Source organism: Balaenoptera borealis (assembly GCF_965194805.1).
Source record: "Balaenoptera borealis genome assembly, chromosome: 11".
Taxonomy (NCBI): Eukaryota; Metazoa; Chordata; class Mammalia; order Artiodactyla; family Balaenopteridae; genus Balaenoptera; species Balaenoptera borealis.
The window spans coordinates 63191282-63214325 of NC_138868.1; the positions used below are offsets into that span (position 1 = coordinate 63191282).

General features: G+C 37.1%; 1 protein-coding gene across 8 annotated transcripts in view; it reads right to left on the reverse strand.

Annotated features, from left to right (window-relative positions):
• DLG2 (discs large MAGUK scaffold protein 2) overlaps window positions 1-23044 on the reverse strand; it is a 2068078-nt gene that overhangs the window by 1217872 nt on the left and 827162 nt on the right. The window contains exon 1 of one of the 8 annotated variants that reach the window (XM_082343304.1): window positions 11095-11360. The exons of the other annotated variants lie outside the window; for them this stretch is intronic. Coding sequence (XP_082199430.1) covers window positions 11095-11157 — 63 coding nt within the window. The 5' untranslated portion in view covers window positions 11158-11360. Of the gene's footprint in view, window positions 1-11094; window positions 11361-23044 lie in introns of those variants that run through there. 8 annotated transcript variants of the gene reach the window in all.

Consider the following 23044-nt stretch of genomic DNA (forward strand, 5'->3'; position numbering starts at 1 on the left):
AGGCAGGCTGCAGAATCCCAAGGAGCAATTCCTTCTGATGGTCATTTGGCCTTTTAAATAAAGAAAATAAGGTTTACTGATATGCAAAGCAAAATTTTCTTAGGCAGCAAATGTTAGGAACAGGGTTATCTACTTAGTTCCTTCAGGCACCAATACCTTGGGTAACAACAGCTATGATAACATACACATTACTGAATCTGTGCCCAAGTGAAAGGTGTTTTGGGGGTTGGGAACAGTCTCTCACAGACTCTCTGAGGTAAAATCATGGGGGGAGGGGTACACCTGAATTACTTCAAATAGAAGAAAATGGTATATACATATTAATAATACACTAGGGATGATAAATTAAATCTTCCTAGCAAAATGATGGCACACTGTCCAGTAAATGTGGGTTGAATATACCTAATATCTGTTCTGGTTCACACAGTTAACTTTTTCTTTCCCACTCTTGAATCCTAGATGTGAAAGTGAAACAGCTGCTTTCTAGGCTCTTTCATACTACATTAATACAAATGAAAGTGAAATGGGACGGGGCTGCCTCTTCCTAGGGAAAGGAAGAAAACTTACATCTATCTAATGGCTATTATATGCCAAACATATTAATTGCTTTCTTATTTGGTTGGTATAACAAGCCCACTAAATATATCTTTTCTCCATTGCATAGATGAGGAAATGGAAGCTCAGAGAAGTGAAAGAGCTTCCCCAATGTCACAAAGCTAAAGGTCCAATCACACAACACCTTCAGATAAAAGTCTCTACCCTCAGGACGTGCTTCCTACTTCTGTTGGCCTCCCCGAGAGCACACTCAGGCTTAAGTCACCCACGCTTAGTTTATCTCTCTGCTCATCACTCAGGCTTAGCACCTCTCTCTCCAGATGGCAGGATAGTGTCTAGCCTAACACTCTTCCCCTCTTCCTCCTCCTTTCTCCCTTCCCTTCTTCCACCCAAGGAAAAGGTACACCTTCACTGTCGTGTCACCACCTTCTGATGTCATGTTCTTTCAACACCAGCAAAGAAGTGCTGGATCACAGATAGCAGTAGTAGACTTGAGTCCAAAGCCAAACTCTTTATTCTTTCTGACCTAGTCCAAGGCCTTGAAAAGTCCAGATTAATTCATTACCTCCAGAAAGCCTTCTCTAACTATCCACAAGGCAATCATTCATTCTTGTGTCTTCTCATTGTCTGTAGCAGGGCTTCCTAACCTATTGAGGTATAAGACTACTTTAAAAATATATATATGTGTTAGCATAGTATTTGTTTTTCTCTTTCTGACTTACTTCACTCTGTCTATTTTGTGGATCCTCACTTGATATTAGTTGTACATATAAAGGGATGGTGTCACACAGGGATTAATGGCTCCCTTCATGGAGCTACTTTGAGTAGTATATGAGTTAATTTACATAGAGTCCTTAGAACAGAACCTCGTCCATGAAGAATACCTAATAAGAGTTAGCCCAACCTACCGTGTTGATTGTGTTTTCCATGGGTATTTCTTACACTGGTTCACTAGCCAAACTGAAAGAGTCCCAAGGCAGGGACTGTATCTTGTGTTTGAATAACCATGAGGTGCCTGCTATAATGCTAAATATAATAGAGAGGGGAGAGCTAGATATTGATTAATGGACAAATGTACCTGCCTTTCCTCAAAAATGGAGAGTTTTGCAAAACACAGGGAGGGTAGTTGGAGACATGGTTCCAAGTGAAAAATCAAAGTTTTCTAATCTTAGATAGCAAGTCAACTGACATGCTAGTAGCTACCATATTATTTGAAATCTTATAAAAGCGATATCATTAATCATTATTTGATGCTATCATTATTTGAGATATAATGCAGTGATACTAATTCCTGATTGGTTTAATCTATATTGTGGCGATTAAGGCAGTCAGAATATATTAGAGCAGCATATTAGAGATTATGACTATTTTCAGTGTGCTCACTCATCAAATAAAATGTTTTAAATCACCTTAGAAATTTGGACACAATTTTAATAAACATAATTCAATGGAACATCATCAAAAATAATATATTTTAAAATAATAATAATAATAATATATTTTATGTTAGAAGTTACACACATATATACAAAAATGATGTTGAAAAATATTCTGTTATTTATGAGGTTTCTAGAAGCCATAATAGAGGACAATGTTCTTATTCCATTTGACCCAATCATTTAAATTTTCAGAGGGAAAAATTATTATTGAGTACTTAATCATCACTGTAATGTACAATGTATTCATAAGGCTAATGAACATTCATATATGTAAATGTAGATATAAATATAGATAGAAAAATCATTAAAGTAGCATTGAATGATTTCTACTATAACAAAATAAATCCATGACCTTCTGAAAAAAAAAGCTTAACTGAAACAACATCCTCATGGCATAGAGATTCAATTGTATTTATAATCTATTAGTTCCTCCATAACTTACTAAACAAGAATGACTTACTAGTGATGACATGTCTAGGCATCTCACCCTAGACACCAGGTATATTACTCAGAGTTCTCCAGAGACAGAAAGAGATTTATTATAAGGGATCAGCTCATTTGATTATGGAGGCTGAGAAGTCCCAAGAAGCTGGAGACCTAGGAGAGCTGACATGTAGTTTTAGTCCAAGTCTGCAGCCCTGAGAACCAGGAGAGCCTATGGTGTAAATTCTGGTCTGAAGGCCAGCAGGCCCGACATCCAAGAAGATTTGAAATTTCATTTTAAGACCAAAGGTCAGGAAAGACTGATATCCCAGGTCAAAGCAGTCAGGCAAAAGGAGTTTCTTCTTGCTCAGCCTTTTTGTTCTATTCAGATCTTCAACTGACTAGATGAGGCCCGCCTACCCACCCACTTTAAGAAGACCAACCTGCTTCATTCAGTCTAAAGATTCAAATGTTAATCTCATCCAGAAACACCCTCACAGAAGCACCCAGAATAACGTTTGGCCAAATGCCTGGGCACCCCATGGCCCACTCAAGCTCATACATAAAATTAACCATCATACCAGGGTAATACGTTGAGTAATGTGTAGTCTATGTTTCAGGGAACATAAGCTCTAGGAAGTTTGATAGCACAAGAGGTTCTCAGAGGCAAACTGCTAAAGAAAAATGACAAATAAAACACACACCACTTATTTTTTAACAAATTCGTTCAGCTAATATTTACAAGCACCCATATAATTCATTCAATCATTCAACAAATATATATTGACTGCCTTGTATTGAATAGGCACAGGTCTATTTATTGGATCTTTTAGGTACTATACTGGATCTTTTAGGTACTATACTAAATGAATAGGATATGGCCCTTCCCCCAAGGAGCTCACAGTTTAGACAGACAAATAGAATAGGTAAACTGAATTTACAACTGAATATTAAAGTTAAGATTCAAGTATTGAGTACTGGATGCCATAGGAATCCAGTGGTAATTTAATTCAGAAGGGACTGAAGATGGTTTTACCACATGGACTTCAGAACTTTACCTGGATATCCATAAGCAAGTAGAAGGCAAAAGGCTTCATAACAAATATAAAAAGTAAGTCTGAGGTTTCTCATGATCCTGAATTCTATGATTCAACATTCCTTTTTGTGAATATATTTTAGTGACTACATAATATTTAACCCTCTTTGTCTTTGGATTTTTAGAGTTTCTTCCCCAAAGTGTCTACTATTAAAAATAAAATTTGAAAAGGACCTTGAACTGGCAAGTACACTTTGTCAAATAGGACACAAAGCCTATGCAACCTGCTTCTTCGGGACATTCAGGACCTGTTTCATTCATTAGCTCATTTTTCATTTTCTCTTTCTGGGTCAGATTTAATCTAGGATTTTTTTTTTTTGGTGTGAATTATGTAAACTTCTTGATTCTGCCTTTTGTGGCATTAAAACACTTTAACAATGTGTTAGTAGGTTAAAGTACTCCTCATTTGCTCTTGAGTGAATTTCAACGTACTTGACTGAAGAACACTGTTCAGCTGACTATCAACAGTCTCCAAGTTTTTCACCAGTTTGCGAAGTGGCCTTAATAAAATAGGAGACAAAAATATGTATTGAAATGTAAAATAGACAGCTAGTGGGAAGCTGCCACATAGCACAGGGAGATCAGCTCAGTGCTTTGTGACCACCTAGAGGGGTGGGATAGGGAGGGTGGGAGGAAAAGGGAGGAGATGTGAGGATATATGTATACATATAGCTGATTCACTTTGTTATACAGCAGCAACTAACACAACAATGTAAAGCAATTATACTCCAATAAAGATGTTTAAAAAATATATGTATTGAATATTTACCACATTCCAGGCATTGTGCTAAATGTTTTCACATGTGATATATCACTTAATCCTTAAAGCAATCCTGTAAGCAAGGTGTTATTTTTCCCGCTTTCTACAGATAAAACTTGTCAATTTCTCTTCTCTCACCTTCATTCTCGGAAATTCTAGTTCATAGTTAGAGGTCATAGCATAGAAACATAATACTGAGTTAGAAATTAGGAGACCCGGTTCTAGCTATGGCTCTGTGACATGCTGTGTGATCTTCAGAAAGTCACCTCCTGTCTAGGTGGTTTAGTAACCTTACATGGGAAATGAGAACATGAAAACTATAGGATATGGTGTATTAGATTAAACTCCTCTCTCAAAAAATAAAAAAGCAAAAAACATTTACAATAAGGCTGAATCTTCTGACAGATGTGCCTTGCATTCAGACTCATAGTTATTCTCAGAAAAGTAGGTATAAATTATATTTTTGCAAATTGACTCCTAACTTATAGGTCCTTAGAGGAAGTTGCCATTTGAAAGAACCCTATAGTTAATTCTGGAAATGAGTGTATGCTCTAGACATAAACTGCTTGGGCTCAAATTTTGGCTCTGCCACTTAAAAGCTATGTGACTTTAGGTAACTTAATTAAACTCTGTATGCCTCAGTTTCCCCATCTCTAACATGGAGATAACTATTATACCCATCTCTGAAGATTATAACGAGGATTAAGTGAGTTGACATTTGTAATGCATATAGAATAGTATCAGGCCCATGGTAGCAGGTTAGTGTGTATGTGCTGGGATAGGGATGAATGCCTTGACAGTGTAAATAGCTGTTGACTTAATGTACCCATTTTGAACACTTGGATTTTTGGATATTGTATATTTTTAAACTGGAACACACCAATATAGTCATGGGAGCCCCCCCTCCCAATTAACTCAATGTCTAACAGTGTTTTAAACTTTTTCAGAGGAGAACAAACTAATTACCTCATATTTATAAATCCACAAGGTAAAGGAAAACTATTTAAAGCTGGGGAATGTTATAACATATAATGTAACTTGTGGCAGTGCAAATTCATACTACCATGTTTAAAATGAATGTAGTAATACCAATCACCAAGAGTCTTAAAATATTTAAAATATATCTCAGTAATTATACTTACTCTAGACTATTCAAAGGAAATAATTCCAACCCCCAAAAAAAGATTTATTCCCCAAAATATGTTTTTTATTTTGTTTTAATAGTAGAAAATTGTGGGAGGCAATTTTATCTTTGGATTAAATATCCAAAGATAAGGATGGTCATCTCTTATATAGCCATTAAAATATATATACAAATCCTAATATAAATTTAAAACATTCAAAAGTAAACTCAATATGATTACAACTAAAATTTTTAAATGAAGCTATATGTGGACCACCACCAACAACATAGTACCAGGAAACTAGAAAAATATACTAAATTATTAAAATATTAATAGCTTTTATCTCCAGTCCTCTGGGACAATAGTATTTTCTAAAATTTGTTTTCTTTATGATTTTATGTTTTTTTAAAACGTATTTCAATGAACACATTAGTTTAAAATAAAAGCAAAGAACATACCAAAATGGTCAGACACTGGCAATATTCATGTATAGAAAAACTGTTCTACCAATACAAAAATATACACAGTGAGATATTGATTAATGAATCCTCTGAGACCACCACTCTTTTATAACGAAGTTTGCTATGCTTAAATAAACAAATGAGCAAACAAAACCACGTTTCCACCACAGAGACTAGTTTCTAGACTAAAAAAGGAAGTCTGGGAGAGGTTGGAGAATGCCCGCAGGCTCGTGGGAACTGTCCACAAGAGAGGTGCTGACAGCACTCCAATCTTGGGAGATTGTAAAAGCACCCTCTGGAGGTTGGGAGCCCACAGCCCAATTCCCTTTCCTCTTTCTCCTCTTTCCTGATGTCTCTCCTTTCCCATAATCTTGTTGTACTTTTCTTCCTTCCTCTCTGCCTCTTCCTTTCTCTGTTTGTCTGATAACTATGGAGATTGGAAAAAATGACCCTGGAAAGCATCTAGGATAGTGTCTAACCTTCGTAGATGTTTAATCAAGTTGAATACTTTTTTCCCTTCCTTTTATTTCTCTAGTAAGAATTTCTTTCTTCTTTTGATTTCCTCTTCTTTTTTTTCTATTTTCTTTCATTTAAATCTCTTCCTTATTCTCATTCTTCTTTCTTTGGGAAGAGTAACCATATAGACAAGAAAAAGGTTGCTTTCTACCAGATGATTCTTTTCCTTTGAGGGGTGAAGCAGTTTTTGCAATGTCTATACATTCACTGGAAAAAGCAGGTTCCAGGACTTTACAATTTTTCCAAGAGCTTTTCCCTATCCTTTAATAAAGGATAAAGGTACCTGGCGCACCTAGGGGCTTGATGGTTTGATTCGGTTGAGTTGTTACATTAACAAATGACTATCTGGAGGGAAGAGAGAGGTTTTGTAAGGTATGAGCCATATTTCAATAGAATCTTATTTTGAGTTAAAAAAAAGAAAGTAAAGGAATAATTGCAGAGAATATAAGACTTTACAAAGTACTTTTATTAAGGAATAAAAAATATTAGGGAAATATTAGGTATTATTAGGTTATTAGGAAATATTAGGGAAAATAACATCCTATATTTTTATGTTTTGCCTTGGAAATGGTGATTAGAAAAGGGAAAAGGAAGGGAAGGGGACACACGGGGGCTGCTGGTCCTTGCAATGCAGCAATGAACAAGATAAAGGAAAGAGAAACAATATATAGGATGCTGTGAAATTACATTCAGAACTTGGATCTTTGCAGGCGGAGAAAATAGAGTTACACAAAGGTAAAGCTAATGCTTATTTTCACATAATGACACAGAAACTACTATGAGAAGAAAAAGCCTTTCAGAAGGTCTCCTTTTCCATGGAAAGCTCATTCCCATAAGCAGTATTATCTGGTAATACCATATGGACTGGGGCAAAAAGAGAATTGAAGCAACAGGAAAACTTTTTTGAACGATGGTGTTCTAATTTCTCTTATGAGACCTTAAGCTCAAGTGGGACTGTGGTTTTCTGTATTTTAGGGAAAGAAGTGGAATTACCTCTCTCAATAGATTTGTAATTCCTGGAGAAAAGGAATGGTGTCATACTTATATTTGTATCTCTAATGCCTATCACGGTGCCTGGGATAGAGCCTAGTACAGAAAGACACTTCACATTTATAGTCATAAGTAATATAGTCAGTTAACTAAACTGAATGACAACCAGGGTGCAGCAAAGGGGGAGGGGCTGGAGATTGCTAAGTGACAAAATAAAATTATTTGGGGTTTCTGCCTTGAAAGCTCAAGTTACTCAGAACCCATCAAGCCATTACTAGGTTTGGGGGTAATAAGAACAGTTTAAGTGTTTTTGAAACGGACAAAGTCTGGCTTACACACAAATAAGGTTTTTGACTTTGCCATACTAATTATTTTCCAGGAAAGAAAATAAATGCCCATCCTAATAAACTTATTTTCAAACTTACTAGATAATATTGGAATGAATGCACTTTTGGAGCCTCCATATTGACATAGCTCCGTGAATTTTTTCCCCACAATTATTTAAATTCTACTTTCATTGCTCAAAGATTCAGCTAAAATCCTTATTTTATATGTTTCCTTAAATCATTATTGTAATTAGTATAGTTTGACTTCGAGATCCTGGGGATAAAAGCTGATTATTGTCACATCTCTAGCGTCTAGCATTTTATTGATTGCTCAATAAATATTTTTTGGTATCAGTTTTTCATTCATTTTTATAAACCCACTTTGTTTTATGAATGTTTTATCATTATATAAATTGTTCTTACATTTTATATAAACACTTAGCATAGAGAAAATAACGTTAAGAGAAGTAATAATCAAGCTCATAGCAAAAATGAACAATTTATCGAAAGAACTACCCTAAGAGTAAAAGAGGTTCTTCCTATAAGTAATGAGCCCCCCCTCAGTGGAGCTATGAAAATAACCAAGGCCATATAAAAGGATCAGTCGGGCTTCCCTGTTGGCGCAGTGGTTGGGAATCTGCCTGCCAATGCAGGGGACACGGGTTCGAGCCCTGGTCTGGGAGGGTCCCACATGCCGCGGAGCAACTAAGCCCGTGAGCCACAATTACTGAGCCTGCGTGTCTGGAGCCTGTGCTCCGCAACAAGAGAGGCCGCGACAGTGAGAGGCCCGTGCACCGCGATGAAGAGTGGTCCCCGCTTGTCGCAACTGGAGAAAGCCCTCTCACAGAAACGAAGACCCAACACAGCCATAAATAAATAAAATTAAAAAAAAAAAGAAGTATCAGTCATTTAATGAATGCATACTTACTAAACACTGCATGTATCTCATTTAAATTGTACTCCTCTCAATGACATAGTAATATGTAATGCAGTAGTTATTACTGCGGCCATTTTACCTGTGAAAAAACTGAGACTTAGAAAAATCATATATCTAGTAAGCGGGGTACATCCAGTTTTGAAACCCAGGCCTATACGATATGCAACTTTTCCACATTATGTTCTGTTGTCATCTGTCAAATAGTGTTGAAGAACTTCACTAGAGAAAGGCTAGAATAGAAGGCTCCATTATTTCCATATCTAAGATTCCAAGGTGGGAGCCTTACATTAGCCAGTAAATAATTAACCAACTGTTAAGTAAGGTTATAATATAATTATCAATCCCATTATATAAGGCTTTTAAGAATCATCTTATTCAAGTATACTTGGCAAAATAAAATGGGATAGACTCTCTAAAAGTATTAATTTATTTTAAAGAAATTTGATTTCTTTTCCAAAGAACATTATCTACCAACACAGTCATTTAGGTATTTCACTCTATTGACATGGTTCTCTCACAAACTGACTTTTTTTTTTTTTTTTCTGACTTTTTTAAACTGGAACACCAAAAGGAATAAAACTTAGAGGAAGTTAAACTAAAGTAATTCCCCAACATTTTTTTAAAAAAAAAAAAAGAACGTTTGTAAATATACCAATTCCCTGCAATATGATCTGAAAATCAGGGAAAATTTAACAGCATATAAGAAACTTCTTTGTCCCAGGTTGAATGCATATTCAACAACATTCTCCATACCAGTAGCTTATCTTATTTGATTATTAGCTGGTGTTTAATTTCCCCTGGCAAATAATTCACCTTTGTAAATAATCATTTTGCACTGCAAAGCAATTCTCGTATGTTTATTGGAATAGATTTTAAACAGTAGCCATCGCTAAGATGCTGCTGGAAATACAACTAGAAGAGTAAGCGGATAGACGCGTGGGGGAAGGGTGGCAGGTTGTGTGAGGAGAGGAGCTAACAAGTTAGTTATTGGTGCTGTTCAGTTACATACATCTTCCTGACAGTGAGGAACACACAAACCTTCAACAACTCTCAGACCTTTTCAGGGGTTTCACAAGGAGCATCAGGCTACTGTTTAAGTATGATCAATACTTCTGTAACTAACTCTAAGGTGCAGCCTATCATATTGAGTAAAAAACATAAATCTCTGGCAGTAACTTTACCATTAAATGATTTTATGAAAAACATCACTGAAGAATGTTAGAGCTGTGGAGGATTATCTCATCCATACCTTTCATTTTATAGAAGAAAACCCGGGCTCAGAGAAGAGAGATCCTCTAGGCATAGCTAGTATAAGACTCATGATTTTGACTCCCAATTTTTCCATTAAATCTACACCTATTCTGAGCATTATCCATGAAGTTGAATGTATATGTTTCATTAACTCTACTGCCTAAGGTGCTTGCCAGCGTCCAGTGCAGTCACTGGTGTTATCCTTCAGGACGACAGAGATCATGTGATCTTTATTCACTTACAGAAGTGAATTTTCAGTTATTTCATATGCTGTTCTCTCTCTCTCGCCTTAGAGAACCACCATAGTGGCCACAAAAGTGTTTTATACAAACAGGTGAGACAATCCCCCCCCTCCCCAAGTTTTTCATAATGAAAAGAAGTGAAGGTGTGTATCTAGGAGTAAGGGGACATGGGCCCAGACCATTCATTGGCTAAGACTGCTCAAATTACGAGTTCGATGGATCTGTCTCAGGGGGTGCATCATTGCATCCACCAAAAAAAGTTTCAGACACTGAGCAATGAATGCTAACCTGCTTCAAAAACCTTCAAACCTCATTTCCTTGGGAGCACCAATCCCCTTTACAGAAATCTGGGGTGGGACAGTTATTCACTAGAAACTCACTGAGTAATCGCGCCACCTCTGGATAAAATTTCTGAGTGTGGATTTCAAGTGGATTGTATAAGCTCAGAGAAAAATACACAATTGGGGGCAACATAAGCCTGGCTCCAGATTTTCTGTCTAAAATAAAAATAGGCTCCTCAGCTTGAAAAGTGTCAAACTGCAAACTGATATGCTCAATTTCATCTCTAGTACATCTACCACTCCAGCTAACCCTGACGGTGGGGCTCCAGGCGGTGGCAACCTGTGACGAGTTCAGGAGCTGGTGGAGGAGCCGCCAGAAACCCAGTCACTAGCTAAGTATATAAAGAGATCCCAAGCAGAGAGCCACCTAAGGCGCCCCCTTTCCGAGGCGGGCGTTATCTGCTCTTGGAGCCTCTGTACATTACAGACCAGGGTCCCGTCACGACTGAGTTTTTAACCCAACATCAGTGAGCTCTCCCGGCCCCCAAACCCAGCCGGCTACCAGAGAGAGCAGAGCAAGTCGTAGCTTCTGTCACTCTCCCAACAGGCAGACACATAAACAAACAACAAAAGGAACGGTTTGCTCCCCCAAGGGAGGCAGCATGCATTAAAAAGACATGAACCTCGTCCTACCTTGCATCCAAACATCAACGACAAAGTGTTATTGGTGCAAGCAACTTTGCAGTGGCAAATCATTGGTGTAAGACAGTCAGGGTCCTTAACAACGGGGCACACTCCTTCCGGGCTGCGGCAGTGGCAGCGCGCTGGGGGACCCGAACTCGGTGCTCACCCGGCACATGGAGCGACAGCCTAGACCCGGCGGCCACTTCGATCGCTGCCCCCTGCGCCCAGTGCGGCCATCTCAGCGCCGGGGTAGAAGCAACGCCGCGGGCAAGTACCAAGCGTCTCGGGGTCTCCCTTCCCTGGGGAACAAGGCGTGGGGGGGTGGGGTGGGGAGGGACAGAACCAAGAAGGGTTCCCCCCCCTATGGTGAATTTGGGGGAGGTAAATTTTTTTTAAAAAATTAAAAAAATAAAAGGAAGCCAGGCGCTTAGAGGAGGGTTCAAAGGAGGTGGGGCAGTATGTAAAAGGATGTGCCCGCCTACTCGCCCCAGTCACACAAGATTGTCATGCGAGCTGAAGGGGGCTGAAATTATTCTCCCTGAAGGAAAAAAAAATACTGCAGCTCCCGGTTTGGTAAAAAGCCAATGGCTTGCTGCAATCCAGAGTCACCATGGGGAGCGCCGGCCGGGCAAGTGGGGTGGGAGGGAGGGGCCGGGAGAGGGAGGGAGCGCGAGCTCGCCAGCCTAGCCCAGCCCGCCTGTGCGCTCCTCGCCACTCCGGAGTCCCTGGGGTCCGAGCCGGAGCGCTCCCGGCGCTGATGTGACCCGGAGATCTCACTCGGCTCTCATTGCCTCTGCTGCCCTAGGGTGGGCGACCTCCAAGGCCGAGCTCTCCAGGTGCGGGGGGAGGCCCGCACGGAACCTGCAGAGAGCGTCCTCGCCTCCCTCCGACTTCAGCTTGCCTGAGTGGATGGCCGGCAAAGGCACCTGGGGTAGAAGTGGGCTGGAAACGGTTTCGCTAGGGCCCTGCATCCTTGACTTCTGTGTCAGCTAGCCTACTCACTCCCTGGGTGGTAGATTTGGTAGAACCATGGCTTTATCTGATACAACATTTTCCAAACTCAAAAAGGAGGAGTCCGCCCCCTTCCCCACCTTGGGTGTCTTAGAGGCTCCAAGAAGCCCCAGAAGTATTACTGTTGTTCTGGAAGCATGAATGACAAGACTGGTGGTTGCTTTATCGGTTTTTTTCTTTTCTTTTGAAAGTGAAGCTGTCAAAATTGCAAAAGACCAAAAAAATTTTTTTAAATGAAAATCAGCATGTGGCTGGCCCAGCTGCAAAACTGCTTGTTGGAGACAAAAAAAAAAAAAAAAAAAAAAAGTGATAGGAAGGTTGCAGAGTAGGAAGTGGGTAAAACTAGCACTCTTTGGGTGCCACCTAAGTGCCTGGCACTGTGCCTCACAATTGGCTGGTGGAAAGAGAGCAAGCCAGCAGGATTTGGAATCAGACTCTGGCTCTGGTGCTGAGTATGGCTTTGTGTAAGTCACTTACAGTGTTTGAGCCTCTGTTTGCTTATCTATAAAGTGGGGTTATTAACCCCTACCGTACAGAGTTGTCATGAAGACTAGAGATGGTAAACAACACTTTCCTGTGGTAAGCCCTGGTAGTCCATGGCAGCTGCTCTGTACTTATATAGCTTAGCTCAAGTCTTAGCCTGAGAGGTAGATGTTATTGGACACATTTTTCTAGAGGAAGAAACTGATGCCCTGAGGGCTATACCACTTGCCCAAGTCACACAATCAATAAGCCATGAAGGTGAGATTCAAAGAAAAGTGGTGGAAGATAGTTTAAAAAGCAACATCATAGGAGACATCACACACCTCTCCAGAAGGATGTTCTAAAGTCTCCAGATTTATTTGAGAACAGTCAGGCCTGTCCCATTCACATAAATGTAGTAGTTTCAAAAGTCTCTTTCTAAGTGGGCACGGAACTCAGAACTCACTTGAAATAGAGCAACAACACAGTCCTAAAGATCCATAGCAAACTCTGCTGGAGCCATGCCCTCCTGAGGCAGTTCTGCCAGAACACCAGACCACTTATACTCTAAATTAATAGAAGCCCAAATATCACTATGGGCTTCAACTTATAAAGTTCCAGTAAGAACAAAAGAACAAAAGAACTTGCAAACTGTCAAGTCAAATGCAGTACCCTATAAACTTTCCTTCACTTGCCCCTATCCAAAATACCCTAGCTTCCTGTCCCAAGTTAATGGAAACTAAACCTGACTGCATCGGAATTCTGTGGGTGTGCTTGTTAAAAAAGAAGAAAAGAAAGAAAGAGAGAAAGAAAGGAAGAAAAGAAAGAAAGAAAGAAAAAGAAAGGAAAGAAGGAAGGAAGGAAGGAAAGATGGATTCTCTGGCCTAACCCTACATTCTCATTCCATAGGCCAAGAGGATATCAAGAAATCTACATTTTTAATCAGCCCCGTGATGAGAGGAATATGGGTCCTGCCTACCAAAGTAAGACCTCTTGAAGGGAAATTAATATGGAACAAAGTATGAGCAAAGGTCAGCATGGGAAGGCAGTCAAAGTTGAGGCAAATCTGGTTCTAACTAAAGAGGGCAACTATGTCTCGGGCTTTGTGATTCTCACACAAATTTAGGTGTCCTTACCTAGTTGATTTCTCTATTAGGAATTGGGATTGATTCAATCTGGTGCATATCTAGAGGCTGCTGGGGCTCAGAAGGTCATATATATATATATGTGCTTAAACATACCAGGTCACATTTTAGGGGCAGAACTCTGGTCTGGTGCCTTCTGTGGAATCTTAAAGTCACACTCACAGGTTAAGCGTATCCCTTTGCGTTCTTTCCCTTTATGTTAGCATAAAATGTGTGATTGTGTGAGCACTTCCACCTACAGAGCGTCTATAATTATGGCTGTTTTTCCAAAGGAGAATGGATTCTAAAAAAGTTGTACAATATTTCCCTTATTCATTAGCCTATAATTTGGATTTCAAACACCCCAAAAGTACTTTATGCTCTATATTGTGATGTTCCAATAATATCTAACACAGTCTTTCCCTAATGAATTACCCAAGTTAAGGCTGACCTCCTATTCTAGGGCAGCATTAAAGGCTGCTATGTTCAAGTTATTTCCCATTTTACAGTTTGTGCTGGTTTAGTTTGACAGAACGAAATGACAAAATACAAAGAAAATATATATTTTATTTCCTTGATCTTTTATTGTTTAACTTTAATCAATGAAACTTCATTGATTAAACTTCTCTATACCTCTCTCTCTCCACACACACACACACACACACACACACACACACACACACACACACGTGTGTGTGTGTGTGTGTGTATGTGTGTATGTATATTTGTTATCTGTTCATATATATCTGACAAAATGCTTTCCTTAATTCTTGTCTCTGGATAATAGCTCTGGGGTGAATTGAAAGGGGGGAGGAGGGAAAATGTTGTTTCCATGACAATGCATTCCATAGTTACAGCCAGTAACCACTATGGTTAACAAAATGAATCACTGTTACCTTAAGATATGAACACGCTGCATTGTTGGTCTGAAAAGCTAATTTGGGAGTATACTGCATGGGGGTGTACTGCAATATTTTTAGGAGGAGATATTACTAAGGAATGCCAGGAGATGATGCATTCGTTTTAATAGTCAAGATAACCACCCTTAATTAGACATTTCAATGACTGGTAACATATACAGTTCTTCCTAATAATCATCACTTTTACAAAATAATACATAACAACTACACAGTAGTAAATATTTTTCCTTATTACAACTTTCCTTAAAATAGACTCACAATCATGAAAGTCAGGTTTATCAATAAATGTGACCAGTATTTAATTTTAATCTTTTATTTTTATTATCATTATTATTTCTAATCAGAAATTGGGACAAGGCAAGAGGCATTAGCTATTTACTTAACTTTTTAATTTCTTTGTTGATCCCTTTCATAGCAATTTTTAAGAGGTGGTTTATGTTGGAAGGGAAAAGAGTATATTGGACATCAGGAGCCATGATGTTTCTTCCTGCTGACTGACTTTGAGCAAGCTACTCAGCCTCTCTGAGCCCCAATTCCCTTGTCTATTAAGATGAAATGGGTACACTAGAGTATCTCCAAGTTTACTTCCAGGGTTGAAGTTCTCTGAGTGGTCTTACAAATATAGGACCTTAAGGATGTAAAGGAAATTTGAGAAGCCATTTCATTCAGTCACCTGTCTTCAGAAAATAAACTCTTCTATAGTGCTTACTGTTTGATATACTCTACTATAGTGTTTGCTACGTGCGGTGTTTTACATTCAGCAGTGTGCTGGAGCCAGATTTGACTCTTGAGAGCCAATTGTGTGTATCTATTTCCAATTCTCCATTCAGTGATATCAGCTGGTAGCTTGAAATCAGCCATGGAGGAAGTATTTACACCACGTAAAACGGAAAACACTACATATCAAGACTTTTTGTCTTCAGAGAAACATCTACCACCGCAGCACTGGTTTAAGTACTTTATCTTCATTAACATATTTAATCCTCACAACCCCTCAAAATTACAAAAAGAAAGAAACTGAATCACAGAGAGATTAAGTAATTTGCCCAAGCTAACAAAACTGGTATACTAGTTAACTAAATGAATCAATTAACAAAAAAGTCTTGATGGCTTTCAATTATAAACATTTATTTCTTCCTCATGTGAGACATCCTTCATAGCGTGACCCAGACTCTACCATGTTGTTCTATGAACAGAAGAGCAGCCAATATCATGTCCCTGATGTTCTCATGGCAGAAGAAAAAATGAACAATGGCTGAATATGCAATGGCTCTTAACATTTCTTTTCAGACATTAAAAACGTCTCCCTGTTCACATCTTATTAGCATGTCATGTGGCCAAACCCAGGGCCTGTCCAGTGGGGAAGGATAATCCTCTCCCAGGGAGGAAGGAGAGAAAATTTGGGAACAATAATTTACTAGATAACAGCTTAGCTGGGTGATAGAATTGAAATTTGAACCCAAGAAATCTGACTTGATGAGCCAAGTTCTTAACAAGTAGGCCACTCTGCCTGTTACTTACAGCTAACGTGTCTCTATTTTTCACCTATTTTCCATATTAGGGTTTGTTATTTAGTAACTCTTTAAGGGAGTGACTCCTATAAAGAAAGCATGGTAGATTTAGAAAACATAAGAACTTGGAGCGAATCAGATATACTTGGTTTTGCCACTAATAGTTGTGTGATTTCAACCTTTAATTCCTTTCCCTCTACTCCCTTTCACTGCAAATTACAGTCCACTTATTTTCACTTAATCTTTAGTACTGATGTCTTCATGTAATTAATTCATCAATAAGTTCATAATACAAATTATGTTTTTTTATTGTTGAGCTTCCTGAAATACATAAGGCAAAGAGGCATATAAATATGTCTTTTTGCCATCAATGCGTTTATAAACTAATTGAAGAGATTCTCATGAAATAAAAACTAACAGCAGATCTTTCTAACAGTAAGAAATTATATATAATTAAGTACTAATAAATGTACTTGAAGTCCATATGAATGCTTGACCAATCTAGTTAACTTCTCTGAACTATCATTTCCTGTTCTGTAAAATGGTATTGCTATAAGGCTTAAATGAGATAATGTATTTCAAAATGTCTGTCCCTCTTATCTGGTTTGCACTAAACACTCAGTAAATTAGAGAAGTTTTATATTAATTTCCTGAGTTTTTTTTTTTCCAATAAAAGTTTAAACCCACCCAGTATGTATAATCTCTTTATTCAGAACTCTTTAAACTTTCTTTACAAATTTTACTCTCCCAAAGACTCCTCAGGCCCTTTCTCAGGTCTCCTACATCCCTCTTACTGAGGAACACACAGTTGTAGTGAGGGTTTGTATTAGAGTCAGGACCCATAAAAACTGACTCTGAATCCATGATGCCTTCCCCATGATTGTCACCTCTTTGTTTTCTCTGTAATTTCTGAGTGTTCTACTCACCTGCCACTAAGTGTAGACCCCTTTGGGCCAGTCATGCTTAGTGACTGGTTGACCTTTATTTGAATCATACTTACCATGTTTGCTTGACCTTTACTTGGAATAATTTTCTTATCTATTTGTAGTTTGGAACGATTGAGTCAATAAATGAATGAATAAAGAACAAATAAATATATGGGTTAAGCCAGGCTTTCCATAGCTCCCACGCAGGTCCTAGGTGAACTAGTGTAGGTCTTTTTTTGTCTCCTAATTCAGCTCTTGCCCCCCAACTTCCTCATTGAAAGGATACAACCTTTATTGAGGAAATGCCATCCCACTGATTCAGAATCAATTCTGTCATTTTGTTTTAGTAGCAAGTATTTTGAAATAATAATTGTCCTTAGCCTCAATAAGATAAAGCACAATTTTGCCTCTAAGACTTCTCATGATATTCACTTTCACTCTTAGTGCCATTTTGAAAAAGCAACTCTAAAATATCACTCTCTGCACCACCTGTGAGAATTTCCTCAGTAGGAAAAATCAAATGAATAACAACTCTTCTTAGATCTTGCTGTTTACCAAATTTGATTTCAGTGTTGAAAGAGCAAGGTTTGGGACTTGGGTTCCAATCTTAGCTTTGATACTTACTATGTAATTCTGAGTTAATCAGTTAGTCTCTTTGACAGTTAATTTTTTGATCCATTAAAAAAGGGGAGGGGTGGTTAAATAATAACACCTATATTACAGGGTTCCTTTGAGGATTAATTAAAATACCATGTGTGAAAGAAAGAACCTATCAAAGTGCCTGGCATACATATATTTTTTTCATTCTCAAAGATAGCATTTATTTTGAATAATATTTTTTCTAAATACAAAATTAAAAGTTTAGTATAGAAATGATTTAAAAATATTGTCAGGCACAAAAAAAGCAATTTGAAAGTACTCACAATTCCATTGCCAGGGATAACTAACCTTAATACTTTGGAGGTATGTTTCCAGTAATGCTTCAACAAAATTGTATTCAAACTGTATATAACAGTGTAGGCTAATTTTGAAAATAATATATACCTTTGATACCAACCCATACTTTTAGGCAGAAATCTTCCTATAAAAATACCATTAATGATGGCACAGCATTTCAATATTTCATGGTGTATTTCACAAGCCCCTTTTTGTCAGGGGTCAAAAATATTTCTGAATTCAATATAATGAGAAAAATTGAAATGTTCTGGTGGACAAATATTTGCACATATCCATAACAAAATTATTAGGCTAAAACTTATAGATAAGGAATTCTTGGTGTAAAGAGCATGAACATTTAAAAAATTTTAATGTATAATAGTCGATTTATGTTTGTATTAATTTATATTTCCATTAAAAATTTTATGGGACTCATTATGTTCCATAAATAATATACTATAGGAGATACTTTGGCCAAACTCTGCTGGTAGATTTTTATTTTGATTTGTCTGAAGATGCTATTTTTATTTTATTTGGTTATTTTATTGACTTTTACATGATAGTTTAGCTCAGTATAAATTCTAGGCTGCCAGCTATTTTCTCCCAGGACTTTGTAGAGTCAATCCAGTTGTTTTTTCTCTGTAAGTGCTTAATTATTTCCCACTGATCAATTTTATTAGTTGTTTTGGTGTTCTGGAGATTCACCCCAATGTAATAAGATATGGAGTTCACTTTTTTTTATCCTGTTTAGGTCTTCTTTTGATTGCTGCATCTAGGGATTCATGTCTTTAATCAATTATTAAAAAAATGTGAAGGCATACCACTTTGCATTTTTCTCTCCCTCATGCTTTCTATCCTCTTTTCCCCTTAAATTGCAATCACATATATTTTTACTTTCCCTTTTTTTAAATACTTTTTATCTCTTTAGCTGCTTATGCTGCACTATGGGTAATTTCTTCACGTATCTTTCCATTTCTTAATTTTGCCTTTAGTTCTTTAAAACATTTGTTTTGTTTTAAATTTTAGTCATTATACTTTCAGTTCTGAAAGTCCTACTGTTTTTATTAAGATATAATTGAGATATTAAATTGTGTATGTTTAAGGTACACGATGTGTTTATATACTCATATATTGCCAAATGATGACCTCTGTAGTGTTGGGGAACACCTTCATCACCTCATATAATCACTATTTATTTTTTGTGGTAAGAACATTTAAGATCTACTCTTTTAACAACTCCCAAGCATATAGTTCACTATCACTAACTGCAATCACCATACTGTACATTAGATCCCCAAAACATATTTATCTTATAACTGAAAGTGTATACCCTTTGACCAACATCTCCCCAATTCCCCTACTCCTCAGCCCCTGGTAACCACTATTCTACTCTCTGTCTCTATGAGTTTGGATTTTTTCGATTTCGTATATAAGTGATATCATACAGTATTTATCTGTCTCTGACTTATTTCACTTAGCATAATACCCTCAAGGTCCATCCACATTTTTGCAAATGGCAGGATTTCCTTCTTTTTATGGCTGAATAATATTCCATTCTCTCTCTCTCGCCACATATATATATATATATATATATATATATATATATATATATACACACACACACACACACACACACACACACACACACAACATCTTCTTTGCATTATTCATCTGTTGATGGACACTTAGCTTGCTTCTATATGTTGGCTATTGTGAATAATGCTGCAATGAACATGGGACTGCAGATGTCTCTTCAATATCACTTTTCATTTCCTTTGGATATATACCCAGAAGTGGGATTGCTGATAGTTTAATTTTTAATTTTTTGTGGAACCTCCATACTGTTTCCACAGTAGCTATCCTGCACCAATTTACATTTCCACCAACAGTACACAAGTATTCCCTTTTCTCCACATCCTTACTAAGACTTGATATCTCTTGTTTTTTTGATGATAGTGATTCCAACATGTGTGAGGTGATATGTCACTGTGGTTTTGACTTGCATTCCCCTGATGATTAGTGATGATGAGCATATTTTCATGTACCTGTTGGCCATCTGTATGTCTTCCTTGGAAAAATATCTATTCAGTTTTTCTGCCCATTTTTAATTGGATTGTATGTTTGTTTTTGGTACTGAGTTGTATGAGTTCTTTATATATTTTGGATATTAACCACTTATTACGTATATGACTTGTAAATATGCCTCCCATTCTGTAGATTGGCTTTTTGTATTGTTGACTGTTTCGTTTCTGACCTGGCACCTATTATTAATGAATGCTTAATAGTATTCATTTGTTCACTCATTCATTCCTTTATTTATTCATTCATTATACACCAAAACTAGCTGAGAAACTTATTTCAAATATATGTCAACCAAACACAACAAAATTCCTGTGAAATCACTAATTCTATTTTTATACTGTGTTTGCCCATCTGTGAAACAAAGGCAGATTGTTCATTGTCCAAAAATAAATGCTAAATACAAGTTCAACTTTGAGAGCAGCAATTCAGGGGAAGACTGTGTCAAAAACATGGCTCACTTTAAATGGCTTTATATTGCCACTGTGCTTCTTACTGCAAATAGATTTTCCTTATCAACTTTCTTTCATCTGAACAATAGATGGCTCTTCTAGCTGCAAGAACTAAATGAGGTGACTTACCCTGAAGAACACCACTCTATTATGTTGCAGGCAGGGACCCTCAGCTAATCATATCCAAACTAAGTGAAATGATTACTCAATGAAACAGTTGCTCACTTGAAACTGTGAAGACATTAGGTCTTTCTTACAATCTCCAGCTACAAACCAAAGAATTAAGATTATGACACAGTTATCTCTTTTTCTCTTAATAAGGTGCAAGCATGCTAGTTAAAGTCCCTGATGGCACTGAATTATAAATATAGCCTAACTAGATTTCCATTTCCCATTTGCTTAAAATAAGATCACTGTAGGAAAACTATTTTTTGGTACAATGTGTGAATTACTCCTATTGTAAAAATGCTGGTGCTCTCTTCCTTCATTACAAGGACAATCATTCTCAAGTATAATGTGTTGGAAGATCTGAATTGTGTTTGCTAAAGTTGATAGCATATGACCATAGAAAAGTCTTTGCTGGGTTCATGGTATTAAGCACATTCACTTTATTTCCCCTTTTTGGTTCCCAATTACTATTTGATTATTCATTAATTCACTCAATGAATATTTTCACATGTCTATTATATGTTAGGCAGGAATCTAAGTTTGGAATACAAGTACAGATCAATACAGTCTTGACCTCGTGGAGATTACAGACCAGTGAGGAAGGCGGATTGGGATAAGTGCTTTGAGCATATCTACATGGCTCTATGAGAGCATATAGGGGGAATCTCATTTAATAAGGGAGGTCAAAGAAGACATAATTGGGAAAGTGATTACTGAGTTGAGATCAGAAGGATGAGTGGGAATTTACCATACAAATGGAGGAAGGAAAAGAATCTCAAATAGAAAGAACATACAAAAAACACTTGGTGCCAGAAACAAGGAGGGCAGGAATGAACCAAGATTAGCTCACAATAGGTAGAACACAGAAAACAAGGGGAAACATCAAGTGAGAAGAGGCTGAAGAAAGTAGAGGTCAGATTATGCAGGCTACATTTAAGATTTGTGTTTTGCTCTAAAAGTCTTAGGAAACTACAGAAGAGATATTTTAAAGCAGCTTTATTGAAGTATAACTACAAATATTTAAAGTGTACAATTTGATAAGATTCAATATATGTATACATCCGTGAAACACTCAGCACAATCAAGATAGAAAACATATCTATCACCCTCAAAAGCTTCCTCATGCCCATTTATAACCCCTGCCCCTAAAACTCATTCCTACTTCCCCCACTCAAAGCAACCACAGATCTGCTTTCTGTCATTATAGATTAGTTTACACTTTCTAGAAATTTATATAAATGAAATCATATAGTTTGTGCTTTTTTTGTCTGATTTTTTTCACTCAACATATCTATTCTGAGAGTCATCTAGGTTGTTGCATGTGTCAACAGTTCATTTCTGTTTTTTATTTCTGAGTAATATCACATTGTAAAGATACACTATAATTTGTTTATCCATTCACCTGTTGATGGATATTTGGATTGTTTCCAGTTTTTGGATATATAACTGTCATGAATATTTGTGTATAAGTCTTTGAACAGATATATATTTCCTTTTCTATTGGATTGGGATAAGGTTATGACATGGCAGATGTACGTTTACATTTTTTTTAATTGTCAAACTGTTTTCCAAAGTGGTTGTACCATTTCACATTCCCACCAGCAGTGTACGAGAATTCCAGTCCCTTAAGATCTAAGCCAACATTTGGTATGATCAGTCAATTTAATTTTAGCCATTCTCATAGATGTATAGTAGTATCTTGCTGTAATTTTAATTTGTACATCCATAATGACTAATAGTGTTGAACATCTTTTCATGTCTGTACTTGCTGCTTGTATGTCTTCTTTGGTAGTTTCTATTCAAATCTTTGGTCATCTTTGAAAGTGAATTGTTTCTTATTGTTGGTTTTAAGAGCTCTTTATATATTCCAGATTTAAGCTCTTAATTAGATATATGATTGCACATATTTTCCCAGTCTACAGTTTTTTTCATTCTTTTAACAGTGTCTTTGTCCAATTAATTTTTTTTTTTTTATCGTTCATACTTCTTATGTCCTATCTAGGAAATCTGTGCCTATCTGAAGGGTACAAAGGTGTTCTCTAATTTGTAGAATTTTTGTAGCTCTAGGTTTTACATTTAGGTCTACAATAAATTTGGGGTTAACTTTTATATACAGTGTGAGGTATGAATCCAAGTTTATATTTTTATATATGAATATCCAATTGTTCTAGCACCATTTGCTGAAATGCCTATTCTTTCTTTCTCCAGTGAACTGTGTGCCTTTGTCAAAAATCAGTTGTCCTTATATATCTGTTTTATTTCTGGACTCTCAGTTCCTTTCTATTGATCTAATTGTCCACCTTTACACAAATACCATCTTTATACCAGCTTTCTTTCAGAGCTCTTGTGACTCTCGTAGATACTTTGAAT